General features: G+C 55.6%; 1 protein-coding gene and 2 long non-coding RNA genes across 12 annotated transcripts in view; 2 read left to right on the top strand and 1 right to left on the bottom strand.

Annotated features, from left to right (window-relative positions):
- Nucleotides 1-888: 888 nt before the first annotated feature.
- Adgrl1 (adhesion G protein-coupled receptor L1) overlaps nt 889-16,612 on the bottom strand; it is a 41,591-nt gene continuing 25,867 nt past the window's right edge. For 3 of the 9 annotated variants that reach the window (XM_039097967.2, XM_039097966.2, XM_039097971.2), the window contains 19 exons: nt 12,704-13,504; nt 11,673-11,987; nt 11,199-11,302; nt 10,771-10,956; nt 10,551-10,589; nt 10,219-10,402; nt 9,944-10,066; nt 9,128-9,342; nt 8,721-8,891; nt 8,130-8,339; nt 7,828-8,048; nt 7,637-7,703; nt 7,127-7,218; nt 6,574-6,742; nt 5,435-5,563; nt 5,203-5,299; nt 4,985-5,113; nt 4,818-4,835; nt 889-4,453 (listed from right to left, as the gene is read on the bottom strand). In XM_039097967.2, the coding sequence (XP_038953895.1) occupies nt 3,717-4,453; nt 4,818-4,835; nt 4,985-5,113; nt 5,203-5,299; nt 5,435-5,563; nt 6,574-6,742; nt 7,127-7,218; nt 7,637-7,703; nt 7,828-8,048; nt 8,130-8,339; nt 8,721-8,891; nt 9,128-9,342; nt 9,944-10,066; nt 10,219-10,402; nt 10,551-10,589; nt 10,771-10,956; nt 11,199-11,302; nt 11,673-11,987; nt 12,704-13,504 (4,007 nt within the window). In that variant the 3' untranslated portion in view covers nt 889-3,716. Of the gene's footprint in view, nt 4,454-4,817; nt 4,836-4,984; nt 5,114-5,202; nt 5,564-6,573; nt 6,743-7,126; nt 7,219-7,636; nt 7,704-7,827; nt 8,049-8,129; nt 8,340-8,720; nt 8,892-9,127; nt 9,343-9,943; nt 10,067-10,218; nt 10,403-10,550; nt 10,590-10,770; nt 10,957-11,198; nt 11,303-11,672; nt 11,988-12,703; nt 14,410-14,612; nt 14,698-16,612 lie in introns of those variants that run through there. The other 6 variants (XM_039097969.2, XM_039097968.2, XM_039097965.2 and 3 more) reach the window with 4 other exon arrangements.
- On the top strand, nt 6,697-12,892 carry LOC120098560 (uncharacterized). 2 transcript variants are annotated; one of them, XR_005496884.2, is made up of 3 exons: nt 6,697-6,834; nt 6,934-7,034; nt 8,160-12,892. It is a non-coding gene; the product is annotated as an uncharacterized LOC120098560 (long non-coding RNA). The 2 variants fall into 2 exon arrangements; XR_010060181.1 differs by having other exon boundaries at nt 6,741-7,034.
- On the top strand, nt 14,403-16,398 carry LOC134483330 (uncharacterized). The gene is made up of 2 exons (XR_010060182.1): nt 14,403-15,633; nt 16,102-16,398. It is a non-coding gene; the product is annotated as an uncharacterized LOC134483330 (long non-coding RNA).

The raw sequence follows: 16,612 nt of genomic DNA on the forward strand, positions 1-16,612 counted from the left end.
ACCAGAGGATATGGCTCAGATATAGGTCTTCTTACTTCAGATGATCCCATCAACGTAACTTGGATTTTAGATTATTCCAGATGTAGTCAAGTTGACAACCAAGTGTAGTCATGACTGTCCTCATTCCACATTAGATTCTAGACAAGTGGCCGGAATCTGTGTCACACTTCCATGCTTGGCTGTAGCTATGTGTCTAGGCCAAGAAGGGCATGTGACCCAGTAGACAGGCCAGAGACCTAGGTGTGTGTGTCTATCTAGGTATGCATCTCCATCTGTAAAGTGGATTTATAACTGTAGCTGTGCACCTTGCATTATGGCTGCAGATCAGAGGAAACTACCCAAGAAACAGCCAGGCCAGGAGTATAAAAGCACTCCACATACAAGCATACATCAGTTCTGGTATCTGCTGAGGGTTCTAAGATTGTTTTAGATGTTATATGAACCACATGTATGCCTGTGGAGGTCAGAAGGTTCGGATTCCTTAGAATTGGAGTCACAGGTGGTTGTAAACCACCATAGGGGAACAGAAGTTGGGACTTGTGCAAGAGCAAGGGTTTTGTTTTGTTTTGTTTTCTTTCAGAGCTGGGGACCGAACCCAGGGCCTTGCGCTTGCTAGGCAAGCGCTCTACCACTGAGCTAAATCCCCAACCCAAGAACAAGGGTTCTTTACCACAGAACTATCTTCCCATCCCCTGAATTTTGTTGAGACAGGGTTTCACTGTGTAACCCAGGCTGACTTTGACTGATAATCTTGCCTCAGGTTCCCACATGCCAGTTACAGGCCATAATACCATGTTCATCCACCTTCGGAATGCTTGACTTCCCGAGATGAGGGAAATATAGCATGCATTTTTTTGTCCACCAATTGAATCACACCACTCTTTCTCATTTCAAGAAATCTTAATTTCTTTATTGTTTGACTTTTTGACTCAACATTTTTTTAAAACTTTTTGTTTTTTTCTGAAACGTTCTTATGAGCCTTTTGTTTTATTCTCGTTAAATGCACTCGACCCAAAATTGGTTTGGCATATCGAAAAGGAGACCAAGGAGGGGAGGGAGTAGGGTGTGGGGGCAGGGAGGAGGCCCAAATGGACTAAGAAATTGAGAATGAGAGAGGAACACTGAGACGGCAAACAAGGACACAAAGAAAGAAGTCGGATAGCTAGGAAAACCCAAAAGAAAAACCTGGAGAAAAAGAATGAGCAAGGTTTAGGAGCAAATGAATTCAGGAGCCCGAGGAAGGGAGGAGGAGACCAAGACCCTTCTCTGTACCGTCCCCGCTGGGGTGGGGGCGTCAAGGCACCAGGTCTGGTTAAAGTAGGGGACACCTGGGCTCTCTGGGTGGCTTTACGCTGGATTGTAGTGGATCCAGCCGCACTTGGGGACCTGCCATGTAGCTCTGAGGCCTGGGAGTGAGTGACTCCCTGTGCTAGTAATTCCAGCCAGAGCAGGAGCCACAGGCCCTACCACACTACATGCTACCCTCCATAGCCCACCTTTGGAGAGGGTCTGTATAGGGAGAGGGCACAGGACTCCTGTGTCTGCCAATCCCCGAGGAGCTCTTCCCCCAACACCTTCCACTTTATTAGTGTCTGATGGCCTCAGCCTGGGCTGAGTCAACTCCTCTGGCTCCTAGGACAGCCACTCCAGACAGCCACTCCAAGGTCCAGACCCAGTGAAGTTAGGCAGGGCTGAGCCAGTCCACACACTCTTCACACCCGCCTGGCCAGACTGTCCCCATCCTGTGTCCTCTTCCCTATTTAGACTTCACTCTTATTCTTCTGGCAAGGTAGGCTAAACATTACCAGGAAAACTGAGATGGAATAAACCCTGCCTTTCACACTGTTCCCCTCCATGGGGCAAACCATTATCTTTGGTCTGGCCCCTTTCCCCCTCATTGATTGGGGACAAACCAGTCCCAGCTCCTTAGAAGGGAGAGGGCTTTCTAGCAGCAAAAAGGGTCCTTCCAGCCACCCACCCACCACCTCCTCAGCTCCTTCCTAGAGTCCCTTCCCCCATAACCCAAAGAAGCTCATGGCAGCAGCAAGCTGAGACCCGAGGATGCTTGAAAACTCATGGCACTTGTGAGGAAGGAGGCAGGGAAGAGACAGGATGAAGTCAGCAGAGGTGCACTGTCACCTCTGGAAGATGGCAACAGGATAATTCTACCCCCAAAAAACTGGGGGGAGGGCAGGCTGGGTTGGAGGTGCTTAGCAGACACCCTACACCTGCCTGAGGGCTTGGGGGTAGGGGCGGGTTAAGAAAAGCGATCTCTCACCTTTGTCCCCCACCCCTGAAATGACATCACTACTGCCATCCCACCCTCAGCCCCAGGACCCACTCTCTGACCTCCTCGTTCCCTTGCCCTTTTCAGGATGGGACACCAGCCTCCTCCTGCCTGTCATGAGTCCCGAAGTGATATACAAGAAGCAGGAACTCAAAGGGGGTAGTGCAGCCATCTTGGCAAAAACATCTTTGGGTGTGAAGATGTCTCCTGGCCAGTGGGCAGGGGAGACAGGCCTCTGGCCCTGGGGCAGGCAGTGAGGTACACGCCCCAGGAGGGCTGACTGATGCAGAGAGGACAGAGCAGAGGTGAAAGGACCGGTGCTGGGAAGGACAGGTTCTTTGTTTCGCTGTTGCTTCTAGATTTGTTTTGTCTCTGGAGTGTAAAAAGCTGCTCTGATGGCTGCCCACCCCGGCTGGGATGTACACACAGGAAGTCCTGGCTGCCAGGGCTGCCGCTGCTCTGTTCCGGAGGGAGAAAGTCCGGGCTGGCCTGGGCTGCAGGTGCCCGGTGGCTTCAAGTGATGAGATTTTCTTACTTTTTTTTGTCTTTTTTTTTTCCTTTTCCATTTTGTTGAAATATTTACAGCAATAGGGGAGGAAGAGAAGGGTAAGAGGACCCCCTAGGGAAAGATCCAAACCCAGGACCCACTCCTCAGGGAGCCCCAGACCCCACATCTGCTCCCCAGATAGCCCAGCCCACAGGACTGGGAACTGCCCAAATATGGCCACTGCAGTGGGTTGGGGCCCTGCGGGGAGTTGTGCTTCATCAGGAGTCACCCCAAGGGAGGGGGTCATTGGGTGCACTCTGGGGGTTTAGGGTAGGCTTGCTCGGGAGATAGGGACCAATAGCAAGGGAGAAAGGAGCTTCAGAGAAAGTTCCACCATTAACCACCAGCCCTCACAACCCCATCCATCCCCTGGGCCTGGGCTCTCTCAGGATGTAAGGCCCAGTCTCCAAGAAGCAAGGAACTGTAGCATGGAAGGACCCTGTCCATCTGTCCCACTGCTCCTTTCTGGTGGACGAAGAAGAGTGAGCAGCAGATAGGGTGTATCCTGCAAGGCTTCGGCCACCTCAAAAGTGGCCACCCCTGTACACCTAGGGAAGCCTTATCCCTTGCTTTCTCCCTCCAAAGGGAGGGAGCTTTGGACGTTGGTCACACCTACCAGCTTCTCCCTCACTCCTAGGGCCCTGGGGGCTTCTCCTCAATGCACTCCCCTAAAGAGGCTGGGGCTTGTGGCTGGTGGAAACCCTGTCTACTAACCCTGGCACCTGGGGCCCAGGTCATAGTCCCCAAGGGGACTGTGGGGCCCACAGGCAGAGGGGCACCTGGAGAGAGTGGCCCACCAGCCACTGCCTCCATCAGTCTCTGCTCCCACCAGAGCCCCTCCTGGATTCCCTCCCTGGCCAGGCCTCTGGTCCATGAGGCCCCTCAGAGACTAGTGACCAACTGCATTTGCCCATCCCCATCGGGCCCTGGCCCCTCAAGGCTGGGGGCTGCCAGGTAGCCCTCATGGCTGGGCCGCCGCACCTGGTAGTAGCCCTGTAGGGGATTCCGAGCCACCAGGGCCGGCGGGCGAGAGGTGTAGTAGATTTCTGGGGGCCCAGGGGGAGCAGGTGGGGGAGGGGGCAGGGCCTCATTAGGCCCTTCGGGGCTGCTGTCCGGGTAGGAGGGCGAGTCCCGCAGGTTGGCCCCGCTGGCATAGAGGGAGTCCCGGCCGGGAGGGGAGGAGAGGGGCCGGCTGGTGGCCCCATCCTCTGCCGTACAGCTCTCCGACTCATCCAGATCACTCTGGTACAGCACCGACTGGGCCCGGGGCAGCAGCAGTGGCTCCTCCAGGGCCTTGTAGAGAAGTTCAATCTCAGCCCGGTCAGCACCCCCAGGCCCACCAGCCTCGTCCTCACTGACTCCTGGCACGGGTGGCACAGGAGGCTCTGGTGGAGGACCTTTGGCGCCCCCACTGGCCCCCCGAAGGTTGTTGTGCACCAGCTCTGAGATGATCATCTTCTCAAAGGCCGCAGCATCCGCTAGGTTTCGGCCTCGGGGTGGCTCAGGACCCCCATCCCCCGGAGGGAAATCACCACTTCGCAAGGAGTAGCTGTTGTTGAAGTTGCCATTAAGGGGCAGTGTGTCCATGCCACAGGCTTCCCGGCCGCCCAAGGGGTGCTCTGCAGGGCAGAGGGAGCAATAAGGAAGAGGCCAAGGGGTCTGCCTAGGGCCTCTGCTCTCGCTTTTCCTCTTCCTCAACTCGCAATGGGCTGAAGAGGGTGTACATTAGGACCAATTCCCCAGGATCTTGAGTTTTTCCTTAAGTTTCAGAACTTCAGCAAATGGAGCCCTGTGTATCCAGGTTCACTCCCTAGGCTTGAACCCTCCCTCACTTTCATTCTCTACTGAGGGTCCCACCTGGCAACCATGTCAGAGCCTGTGGGTAGAGGCACCCCAAATGTAGAGTCCATGAGAGGCTCCAGAAAGCTCTAGCCTCCTTCCCAACCCCCTTTGGAAATGCTTCCAGGAGACAGTGGTACTTACTAGGTTCCCTGTAGCTTCCTGTAGACGCCAGCCCACAAAGGAAGAGAAGACAAGAATGAGCTCAGCAGAGGCCTAGGACCTCCCAGCCTGGGGCCTCCCAGCCTGGGGCCTCCCAGCCTGGGGCTCTGCTCCTCTTCCCTGGCACCCAGGCATCTATGTGTCCTCACCTGGGGAGTTGAAGACTGGGGGCGAGGAGGGATTGAAGCCCACAGACTCTGCAATGAGTGTATTGTATGGGCTAGTGCCCCCACGGGGCTGTAGCACAGGGTTGGTCAGTAGGTGGTTCCCCATGGTACCTGCCCAAGGGAGGGGTAAAAGGTTACAAGGCAGCCCAGAGACCTGGGGCAGGGAGCTTCTGAGAGGACACAGAGCCAGGGAACCTCACCTCGGTTCAGGGTGGGGGTGCTGTTGATGTCCCCTGCCATAAAGGACGACTCTGTCTGCTTCCTCACGGTGTCATTCCACATCCTCCGGATTCGGCTCTGGGGACACAGCCCAAACGTGAGGGGGTCTCCAGGACCACTCTGCCCTCCAGGATCTTTCTGAGACTCTGGCAGAGCACTCCTGCCTCTCGGCCCCAGAGAGACCTGGTGGATATGCCTTCCCTGCCCGGGTACCTGGGTCCCTGTGTAGTAGCGGGTGTTACTTCGCATGGCTGAGGTCTTAAGGGAGCCGTGAGCCCCCCCAGGTGGGGAGCGAATGCAGCAGTAGGAGTGACGCAGGCACTTGCTGTACTCCTTGTGCACCTGTGTAAGAGGTGACAGTCACGGCAGTGTCACCCTCAGAAAGGGTTACTTCGGAGGACCAAAGACTGATATATTAGTGGTTGGCAGGTCATTGAAACGTTGGTCCATAATCTTTTCTCCACCATCAACTTTCCTATTTATCCCTTCATTGTCCAACTTAACACATCTTCCAGGAACATGTACTAGACATATGTCAGACCTAGGGAACACACATATGCTCCTGGTCCTCCTGCCCTGCCCCCCCCAGTGCCAGGACTCTAGGCATGCACCACTATGATCAGTTCATGGGACACTAGAGATGGAACTCAGGCTTCAGGTAAGCTAGACAAACATTTTGCCAACTCAGCTACACCCTCAGCCCGGGTGAGATGGAGCTCAGGAAGAGCAGAGCCTCTAGAGGAGCAGTCCAGGTTCACCACTGAGCCTTCTTTCCAGCCCTTGACTTTTTAAAATTCTCCCTCTTGTGTGTGGTCTTGCTGTTTTTCGAGACAGGTTTCTCTATGTAGTCCTGGTTGTCCTAGAACTGGCTCTGTGGGCCAAGCTGGCCTTGATTTCACAGATCTGTCGAGCTCTGCTTCTCGAGTGCTGGGACGAGGGTGATGAGCCAGCAGCACCGGCTCTCATGTGTCGTGAGTATGGATGTTTTCTGTGTCACACATGTAAACCATTTGTGCAGTGCCCTCGAAGCCAGAAGAGGGAGAAACACTCCCACTGTTAAGGTAGGAATCTTGTAGTGGCTTCCAGTTGTCTGTCACGAAAGGCTGGGTGGGCCTCACGACTAATAGGGCCATAAGAACATCTATAGTGAATCTGTTCTGTCGCCATTCTTCTAGAACTGTCTTTACTTCTGACTGAATATTCCCACTCTGCCTCTATTAAGACTCAAATGGTCCACATTAGGGAGGTGACCAGGAGACACACTAAAGGTCCCAGGGAGTACCTAAGCCTCATCCTGGCCTCCCTCCCCTAATAATCCAGAATGTCCCTGAGGAGAACTCTACCACCCTCACCTTTTTCTGTAAGGCGCAGTGAAAGACAAAGATGAAGACCCCCTGGAAGGCGTTGAAGGTTGTGAAGAGGTAAGCCATTACTACTGACTCCTTGTTGATGAAGAGGAGGCCGAAAGCCCAGGTGAGGCCCAGCAGGAAGAGCAGTGCAATGGCACCCAGCGCCCAGGACCTAGTAGCCAGAGGACAAGCTGTCACAGTACTCACCAAGGAAGACGGCCCAGCCCCAAGGCTTCCAGTGCCGTCTAAAAGACCTAGCCTAAGGTTGAGGAGGTCTTGGGAAGGCCTGTTGTTCCCCGCCAACTTCATCATTTCGGTTAGATTTCCAGCCCACTAAAACTCCCCGTGTGGCCTATTTTCCAGGTGTCCTCAGACAAGACTCACACTGACTACAGTCTCGGGCCCGAAAGCACAGGCTGGATGGACCTCTGCACCTCTGGCTCTGTTAAATAGGGCCATCCCAGGTACAAATACCCTCTCACTGAAAACCCCACTAGACAACCAGCAATAAAAGTGTCTCAGGACACTCTGAGGTTCACTAGGGTTAGCGGCTCACTTGATGTTGTCAAGGCGGCTGGAGTCAGGCTTGAGCACGGATGAGCTTCGGATCATCTTGTGCAGGGTCACCATGAGGAACACCAGGTTCACCTGGGTAGGAGCACAGGAAAGGGGGCTCAGACTGTGGTCCAACCCCTTCTCAGTGCCTACAGGGCCCAAGATGCGCACTGTCTGTCGTTACTTGATGTTGTGAGGCCAAGGGTCATGGCTTGGCATGAAACGGGCTTGGACTAGAACTGCAGGTCACTGGCCGTAGAGCCAGGGACTACGGACTAAGTGATCCTGGTGTTTTAGCTGCGCTTCAGGCTGTGTGTGCGATGAAAGACAGAACCAAGGGCCTTTTGCATCATGGGCAAGTGTTCATCACTGAGCCATCCCCTGGCTCATCTGCGTGGTTCTGCCAGTTTTTATACTAAGGGTCCTGTAAGGCTGGCAAGGGGCCCGGCCAGGGCTTAGGGTCCAGACCAGCTTGAATGACAAGAGCCCCAGTACTTGAAGTGCCACTCACCACAATAACAAAGGAGACGGGCCCAATGAAGCTCCAGATGAAATAGTTATCCACCCTCAGCCAGCAGCTACAAAGAAACACAGCCAGAGTGGAGAGATGCCTGAGAGCCTGGCCACCCGCCCTGGCCCAAAGAAAGCCAGCCTCGTAAGAACCAAGAAGACAGAGAGCACAGGGATAATGGGGTGACTCACGCCTTCTCAGTGCCGTAGCTTCGGTAGTCAATGGCGGCTGCGATGCCTACCACCAGGGCTGGGAAGCAGTAGCCGCCCAGGTAATAGTACTTGGTGCGTGAATATTCGCTCTCGAACACCTCGACCAGCAGGAGGTAGAGGTGCACGCCCTCTAGGCACAGCCAGGAGAAGGCGGCCAGGAAGAAGTAGTGCAGCAGGCCCGCAAAGATAGGGCAGGCGACCTGCAAGGGCACTCAGTAAGCGGCTGCTTCACGAGCTGCAGCCCTGTCCACTGCTTAGTCTTGGCTCCAAGTTTGCCTCACCTCATACTGAGTTTTGTCTATTCCAACCAGGAAGAGCAGCTCTGCAAGGAAGAGGTTGATGCACAGGTTCTTGTGGATGGTGTTGCGGTCGGTCTGCAGGCCCCGCAGGAAGCAGAAGGTGGAGATGCAGATAGCCAGACAGACCAGGGAGATGACAATGCCAACCCAGGTGATGACTGACAGCAACAGCTCATTAATACGGCCTTGGTACTGGGGGACAGGAGAAGGGGGTGCACTCAGGGCTTGGCCTGGTGCCAGCTGAAGACAAGGACCCAGGTAAGGCTGTGGGCCTCAAGGCCCTCCAGTGCTGCCCAATCGGCCACCAAGCTGGCCCCCACCCCTGTGCAGGCAGTGCGGGCTCACTTCCTCATGCTCTGGAAGGCTTGTGATACCAACTTGCTTTTCCTGAGTGCCTCAGGCCAGAGGGAGCCAGATGCAAGGCCTCATGCCCCAGGTAAGACTGGTGGCCCCCCATGCCCATGAGCTGGCCTTGTAGGCATCGCCCATGCTGTGTGCTCTCTAGGATGCCATGCAAAGCCAGGCCAGCAGCAAGCAGGCCTGCCCGGAACAGCACCACACTGGCCAGCTTACGATCTCTCGGTGAGCCATGAGCACTGCGAAGTTGGTGAGGTGGCTGCAGGCACATGTGGTATGGGTCTTATTGGACTCCACCAGTCGGCAGCCCTGGGTTGACCAGTAGCCCAGCATGGAGCGCTCTGAGTAGTTCCAGAAGGAGCAGTTTGCATTGAAGTGGTTCTTGGCCTGTTATATAGGGGTGGACAGAGGGTTGAAATTGAGAGTTCTGTTCTTACCCTCACACCAGCTTCAGGGAAAGAAGCATTTGGGGACACCGAGGTGACCACCAGCTCTATGGTCCAAGCTGAAGTAAGGGAGCTGAAACTTACTCTCAGGTGGGTGAATGCATGGTGGGGGATATGTAGTCTAGGAACAGAGGATGCTGGGACTTCAGGGAGTTTCAGGGGTACACCTGGGCTCACCTCCAAGTGGGCCACAGTAAAGATGACAGGGTCCATGAGGAAGACACGGCTGGACTCCTTATTGATGGATGCTGCGATGACCTGTGAGTTAACCACCAGGGAGGCACCTCCAGGGCCACCGGTCCCTGCCTCACCTGCCAGCTTCACTGTGGCATTCTCCGTGGACAAGAAGAGGCCCAGGTTGTTGTAGAGAATGAAGACAACCTTCACCACACCTGAGGAAGATGGGCACAGGGAGATATGGCGGCCATCCTTAGCCACAGCACTCTGTCTGGGTTCCATGGCTCCCATGATACAATGAAACTGGGCTATCACATGTCAAGCAGTTCAGGAGCCATTTCCACAAGGCCATTATCCCTTGGTGGGCGGTTTAAATGACAGCACAGTGGCTGGCTCTCTGACCTACTTTTACTTTCTTTTCTTTTTAATTTTTAAAGATTTATTTATATAAGTACACTACAGCTGTCTTCAGATGCACCAAAAGAGGGGATCAGATCCCATTACAGATGGTTGTCATGTGGTTGCTGGGATTTGAACTCAGGGGCTCTGGAAGAGCAGTCAGTGCTCTTAACCTCTGAGCCATCTCTCCAGCCCCACTATTACTTTTTGCATGCCCTTGGGCAGATGCCTAGCCTCTCTGTGCCTCCATCTCAAATGGAGCCAGAACCCAGGCCTCTGCAGAGCATTGGAATAATAGCCACACTAGTGACAGATAAACCATGATTAAAACCCATGACTATGGGTTTCACATAGAGCCAAGATCTAGGTACAAAGTGGGCAACATGCATGCACAGACAAAGGCCTGCGGACACTGACCATTGCGGCTGTTCTGCTTGATGGTGTTGGCGGACAGCTGAATGGAGCTCTCACTGGCATACTCCTGGGGGAACACCAACTCCTGCACTTGACCCTCTGTGCTCAGGACAGTGACCTCCAGGACTGTGTGGGCAGGGGTGACATGCTATCAGTGTCTATCCCCAGACAGGGTTCATGCTAAAACACAAGGCCTGCAGGAAAACCACAGACCCAGGAACTGGGGAACCAACAACCCCCAAGATTGAGACTGATCCTGGAGTAGCTGCAGTACTCACCCACATTCTGCTTGGCAGCCAAGAAGCGAGCAGGTTCTCTGACATTGTCGGCCAGCAGGAAGGCACCCTCCTCTAAGACATCTAGGAGCATGGTGGCCGTATGGACCTGTTCGGTGGCATTCATGTCTTTCCATGACTCAAGTGCCTCTGGCCGAAGCAGGTTGTCCACTGTCTCCACCACAGCCTGTGGGTAGCAGGGACAACAGAATGAGTCTCCCACATCCTCCAGTTCCTTGGGACAGTCTTGATGTCTCCTCCTCTCCCTTCCATTCCCAAAGTCCCCAGGAAGCCAAGGCCCCTCATTCCCAAGAGCTGGGCCTTCCTGGGCTCACCTTGATATAGTCCTTGCAGGTTCTCTCTCGCTTGTGCATCTACAGAGAGAAATGGAGGGAGTGACAGGGGGAGACTGAAGACAATGCGCTCCCTAGCTCTTGTGCTTAGACACTGATCACTCTTCCAGTGACCTTCTTTAGGAACCCTACCTGGGGTACCACATCCCTCACTGGTCATTGTGGGGTGGCAGCACAGGCCAGACCCTTCATACAGGCCCACCTTATTGTAGTTCTTGCCAGCTGACTCTCGTTCAATGGGCCGTAGGGCCTGGAGCTGGGCATCCAGGATATCTAGCAGTTGCTCCATCAGCTTCACCGATGAGGACACGTCCCCAGCATAGATGGAGCCCCGCGTGTGGCGGGCCAGCTCACTAGCAATGTTGGCTGCATTCTCTCCACTCTTGATCTGCATGAGGTGGGGAGGAGGGTGACCTCAGGTCTGAGGGGAACTGGCCTACACAGCTGTACATTCCCTCTTCACATGCCCCGCCTGCAGAGGCCATCTTCTCCGTCAGCCTTTCCCACACAAGGTTTACAGAGAACCCTTGCCCTGGCTTTTAGCCCTATGTGTCTCCCCAACTTTTCCCATCGCTCCTGCTACCCTGGGTTCTGGCTGGCCTGCCTGCAAGGGGCAGCAGTTACTGGTACCTTCTGGGCGACTTGGTTGACCCAGGGGGAAGTGCAGTTGCTGAGGTCAGGGCCCCGAGGATTCCAGAGCCCCAGAGCTGGGAGGCACTGGAACGAGGCAATTCCTGTTGAGATAGACAAACAAGCCAGAGAGAAGGAGATGAAGAGACCAAGGACAGAGGGAGGAAAGAGCAGAGGGCGAGCAGGAGAGGGACACTTGGGGAAAGGTACAAGGCCACCCTAGGCCTCCCAGAGTTATCCTCCCCCCTGACCCCTGCAAGACCCGCTCTGGAAGGCTTTCTTCACTAAGCCTCTCCCAACCTTGTCTGGAACCCCTAGAACCTGAGTTGTTTATCTGTCCCATATCTGTCTTGAAACTGGCTATGCTTACTCTGAGGCCAGGGGCTGAACACCTGCAGTCCCCCAGGTACAGGGCTGCAGAGCCCAGCTGTCCGTCCCCTAGCTCCTCCAGCTCAGCTGTGCTGCAGCACTCACCTCGAGTTCCCTTGGGGCAAGGTCTCTCTACCAGCATACCCTGCTGGGTAGCTGGCCACTGGACCCGCCGGACCTCTCGGGGTTCACAGAAGAGCTCAGGGGACACATGCAGATTGGGGGCTGGAGGCCGCCGGGTACTGGGTGCTGGGGCTGTGGCTGGAGGCAGGTCAGGTCCCAGCTGGTTGATGGCACCTACTGGGTGCGTGGTGAGGGGCGCCCGGCGGAGTGGAGTGGTGGCTGCAGGTGAGGCTGTGCTGGTGAGGGGCGTAGGCCGAGCTGTGGTGGTGGTACTGAGAGGTGGGGAAGTGGCTGGGCCTGGAAGGAAGAGGGGACACAGGGTATGGTCACACCCATACTTAAGGCACACCAATGTGCCCAAACACAGGGTCCCTTGGCACCTTGACATCTACCTTACCCATTGAAGTACTCTGGGCCCCCTGGTCTTTTTGTGCTCAGAAGTCCCCTGTATATATATGGATATATATACACTCAGAAGAGAGTAAAAATATACTATGTGCTCTGTGAGGCTCTCCCAGAGCTGGTACTGGAGACGTGTGTCAAAGCTGCTGGATGCAATCACCTCTCATCTATGACGCAGCTGACCATGGTCTGGTGCCTGCCTACCTACACCTTCCCTCAGGGGTATCATAAGGCTCTCTGCAGCTCTGGGGTGGCTCTGGTTAGCTGACGGGAAGCTGGAGGCAAAATGAGAACAAGTAATTGTTTGCTTTTGAGTCTACATATCCAACAATCTTACACTGATGTGCCCAGGCAGCACAGATCCTAGATCCTGGTTAGAGCCAGAACCCTGGGGGGTTCCATTCTGAAGTAAACAATGCCTCAGTCACTTAGTGTATGAACTTCATCTAGGAATCAGCACAGTGAACCCCAAGCCTTGAAGACAGAAGGCACACTGAGGTGTGGAAGGGTGGATGTTTGCCACACACTGTGATTTTCTTTACCTCCTAATCCCCCAGAGTACCGGTGTATTATGTGCAAACAGGCCAGCACCCCTCAAAACCCATCCTCACCAGCACTGGGATCTGGGGGTCCAAACTCCAGGCTGTAGCGCACCACGAAATAGTTGTTCCACACATACAGCTGGTTGTCCCGGGGATTGTAGTCAACAGAAGATACAAACTGGTAGGGGTTGGGGAAGGCGAGACTGACGGGCTCCTCTCGGTTTGCATTGGTGTTAAAGGCATAGTCCACGCGGTTGCCTGCTGCCTCACTGTCGTCATCCACATAAACAGAGCGCAGCACATAGAGGACACCACACACCATGAAGGCATTGGAGGCTGAGCGCTTGTCATAGCCTGTTTCCCAGGTGCCCTCGAAACGCAGTGTGTAGGGGTTGAGCTGGCTCACCACCAGACGCCCGTTGTTCCCCTCGGTGGCATAGATGACCCACAGCCCGTTCTCATCCACTGCCAGGTCAATGTCGGTTTTGCCTCCCCAGCGATAAGGTGAGGTGTCGTGGTAGTTGGCTGTGTTTATGACTGTTTCTCCGCTCTTGATGCGGGTCCGCAGGTCATATTTGACAATGTTGCGAGTACGTTCCTTGTTATAGAAGACGGCACCATCATATACCACAAAGCCAGTGCCATCTACACGGTTGGGCAGTCTGTACGTGGTGGTGTGGCGTGCAGCCACATAGTCCTCCCAGGAAGCATACTCGGTCAGTGTGTCCGTGCGGTAGGGGATCCAGGGCATAACGTAGATACGGTCACCTGCCTGCAGTGGGTCCTTGCACCATGCGCCAGACTGGTGCTCCGATTCATGTGTGGAGGTGGGCTCCAGCACCTTCTGCAGTGTCCCTGGGCACACGAAGACTGGGCCGGGTAGGTAGGTAGGCAGGGAGGAGGTGGGGAGGAGCAGAGGCAAGGAGAGAGGGGAGAGAGAGGCAAGTTGGTCACATGGTGGGGGAGGAAACCATGCTGTCCCCTCCTGCTGCTGCAGTCATGGTTGCTTGGTCGGGCTGGTGATGGGAAGGGGGTTTGTGGGCCGGAACTCCCGCCCTGCCCAGCTGCCCCTCTCCCTGGAGATGTGAACCCTGGAGACCATCAAGAGCAGGGTTAGTGTGGGAAGGTAGCGCCCTCTTCCCTTTCTTGGCTGCTAGAGACCCTACAGGCTGGGGAGGAAGGATTTGTCCAGAGTTCTCCCAGGTTGGGCGAGAGGGGCTGGGGAGTGGGTCCTCTGCTGCAATGCCACCTAGCCTCAAGGTTCAGTACCCTGGCCTCTCCTCTCTGCCTCCACGGAAAAACTAGGGGCTGGGATCCCATCCTTCACCAGCCGTGCAGGGGTAGACTTTCTTTGTTCTTTAAAATAAAAACAAAAACTTCACTTTCTTCCTCCTCCAAAAGCTGCAAGGTAGAGTGATGTTTCCACACCCACTCTGGCAGGAAATCTTAGGGCTGTCTATCCTTCTCCTCAGGTCCCTGATGCTGTCTGGGTTCCACTCAGCTGGCACCCGCCAAGTAGGTAGCTGAGGAGAGGACGGAGGAAGCAGCTCCTGGGTTAGGCTAGGGAGGAGTCCAGTGCTGCCCCAGCCGGCAGGGTCTCTGGTGGCTCAGGTTCAGAAGCACACACTGACTGGTGCACAAGGGTGGAGTGGGGACATGGAGAACAGGACTCCCGGGACATTTGGGGTGAGGGAGCTGTGCAGAGGGAAGAGAGACAAGGAGGGGTGTGTGTATCCACAAAGTCCTGGCTCCAAGGGAGGCGTTCTGGAGACCACCTGGGAAGAAAAGGTTAGTGCTGGCGAGGAGAGAGGGGGTGAGCAGAGAATTCACTCCAAGGCCCAGGCCCGACTGAGAGTCCCTTCCAGGGGCAGTCCCAGGTCCAGCTCGGAGGGGGCAAGGGAGGGAACCAGGTGCTAGGATAAAGCCCCAGCCCACCCCAGCCAACCCCCCACCTCCCCTGCCCCGGACCCCGATTTACCTGTGACCATCCCCGGCTCGGGAGGAGGGACCAAGGCAGCGCTGGTGTCAGAAAGGTGGGGGGCCCCGCCCCACCCCCCCATTCCCTGAAAAGAGGAAAACCTCGACTGCATCTCGTTGGCACCGCTGGCCTGCCCACCCTTGCCCCTCACAGCCCAGCACCACCTGTTCCTAGCCTACTCTACTGATCCGGCAGGTCAGTGTGGCCAACTCCCTCCTTGTCCCTGAGTACTGTGGGCCAGCCCCTTCCCTCAGGAGGGCTGGTACCTCCCCCTCACTTCATGACAGAACCCACAGGCAGGCCAGGGCTGTAGGGTGTTATATGTGGGTCTATTGTGAATTCTCTGCTCCTGCTTGGCCCGTCACCAAAGCAGCTAGCCCCAGGGGCACAGGGAGGGCTGGGAGGACTTGGCACCAGCATGGTGGGCAGCCTCAGTTGTGAGGGACACCCGGGTAGGAGCCAAGTCTAGTGCCTACTTCCAGCCTAGCTCATCAGTGAGGCTGGTTGGGGATATGTGCAACCTGCAGTTCTCCCTTCACAACACTGGGGCGGTTTGGCACCAGGGCACAAGACAGCCAGTAGTAACACAGCCCCTTTAGCCAAAGTTAAGCCTGGGTTCTAAGCCCCGGCATTCCTGTCAGTTTATCTGTACCCTCTGACCAGACTACCTGGCCCCACCCTTTCTTCCTGTTTCCCCAGATCTTTCCTTGATCTCATAGAACCCAGGCCTGGGGTGTGTGTGCGTGAAGAGGGCCTGAGCCAGTCAGAGGGTACCAGTGGAGAAAGGCACAGTTAGAGGTCATTTCAAGGTGGGGGGAAAGACGAGGAAGGGTCTGCCAGGGGCCTTGGGCAGCCAGGACCCCTCCTCAGCACCCAGCTCCCAAACACCTCTTCCCTCCCCCAGCCCAGCCCGGAGAGGAGATCCAGTGCCGTAGTTCCAAGCCTGCAAGAAGAGTGGCCAGTGCAGGGCTGACTCAGGAGAGCAAGGGAGGGATGGTGCCCAGCCTCTGAGATGGGCAAGGTGGGAAGGAAAGGGGAGGGGAGCAGCTCAGAGGGACCCCACCCACCTCCCTGGCAGGGGATCCTCCACAGACCACCTTAATTTCAAGGCAAAGAGGAACCCCGAAGGGCCATCTCATTGCTGTCCATTCCTCCTGCCTACTACTAGCAGGCCACCCTCATCCACCACCATGGGGCTCCCTGCAAGAAATTACGGGGCCTGTGGAAGTCCCCAGAGCAAGTCTATGACCTCCACCACCCCTCCCTGGTCCTCTCCCACATCAGCCCGGAAGAAACCCTGACTGCAGCTGTGCAGAGACAGAACCCACTCCCTCCCTCTCCAGGAAGCCCGCCCCCACCCCCATCCCAGGGTTTTGGTAGGCTGCCCCTCCCAGGGGACTGGGATAGCTGACAACCCTCCCCAGCACTAGACCCAACTGGTCAGGAGGGTGGAGTGTGAGGAGGACTGGCTCTCTGTGCTCCACAACAGCTCTGGGCCTTGGAATCGCCAAACCAGAAGAACTTAAGCCACCAGGAGCCAGAGAGAGAGGAGAAATCTGGTCCCCCAAAGGAAAAAAGTTTCTCTCCATCCCACCGCCCTCTGCCAGAAACACTTTGCAAGAGGTATAAGGGGAAAGGAGAGAGAAGAGAGAGAGAGGTGGGGAGAGGAAGAAGAAGGGAAGGAAGAGACAGAGCGAGGAGGAGAGGAAGAGAGACCTCTACCGGTGCCTGTGGAGGCTGGGGAGTCAGTCCCTCCCTCCCCACCCGCCTGGAAGCTTACACATTTCTCCTAAGGGAGGCAAAAGAAATGAGAGATGAGGTCAGGTACCCTGCAGGGACCAGGGACCAGAGAGGTACAGAGGGGGGTGAGAGGAGAGAGAGAGAAAGAGAGACGGGTGTAGGAGTGGGGTATCTTGCCCAGGCTCAGAGAGGAGCTTCCGTGAGTATCTGGAGGGTGGAGAAGCCCAAGGCCATGACCTTGGCCTTGGTGGTGCTGCAGC

This window comes from Rattus norvegicus, chromosome 19, assembly GCF_036323735.1.
Source record: "Rattus norvegicus strain BN/NHsdMcwi chromosome 19, GRCr8, whole genome shotgun sequence".
Taxonomy (NCBI): Eukaryota; Metazoa; Chordata; class Mammalia; order Rodentia; family Muridae; genus Rattus; species Rattus norvegicus.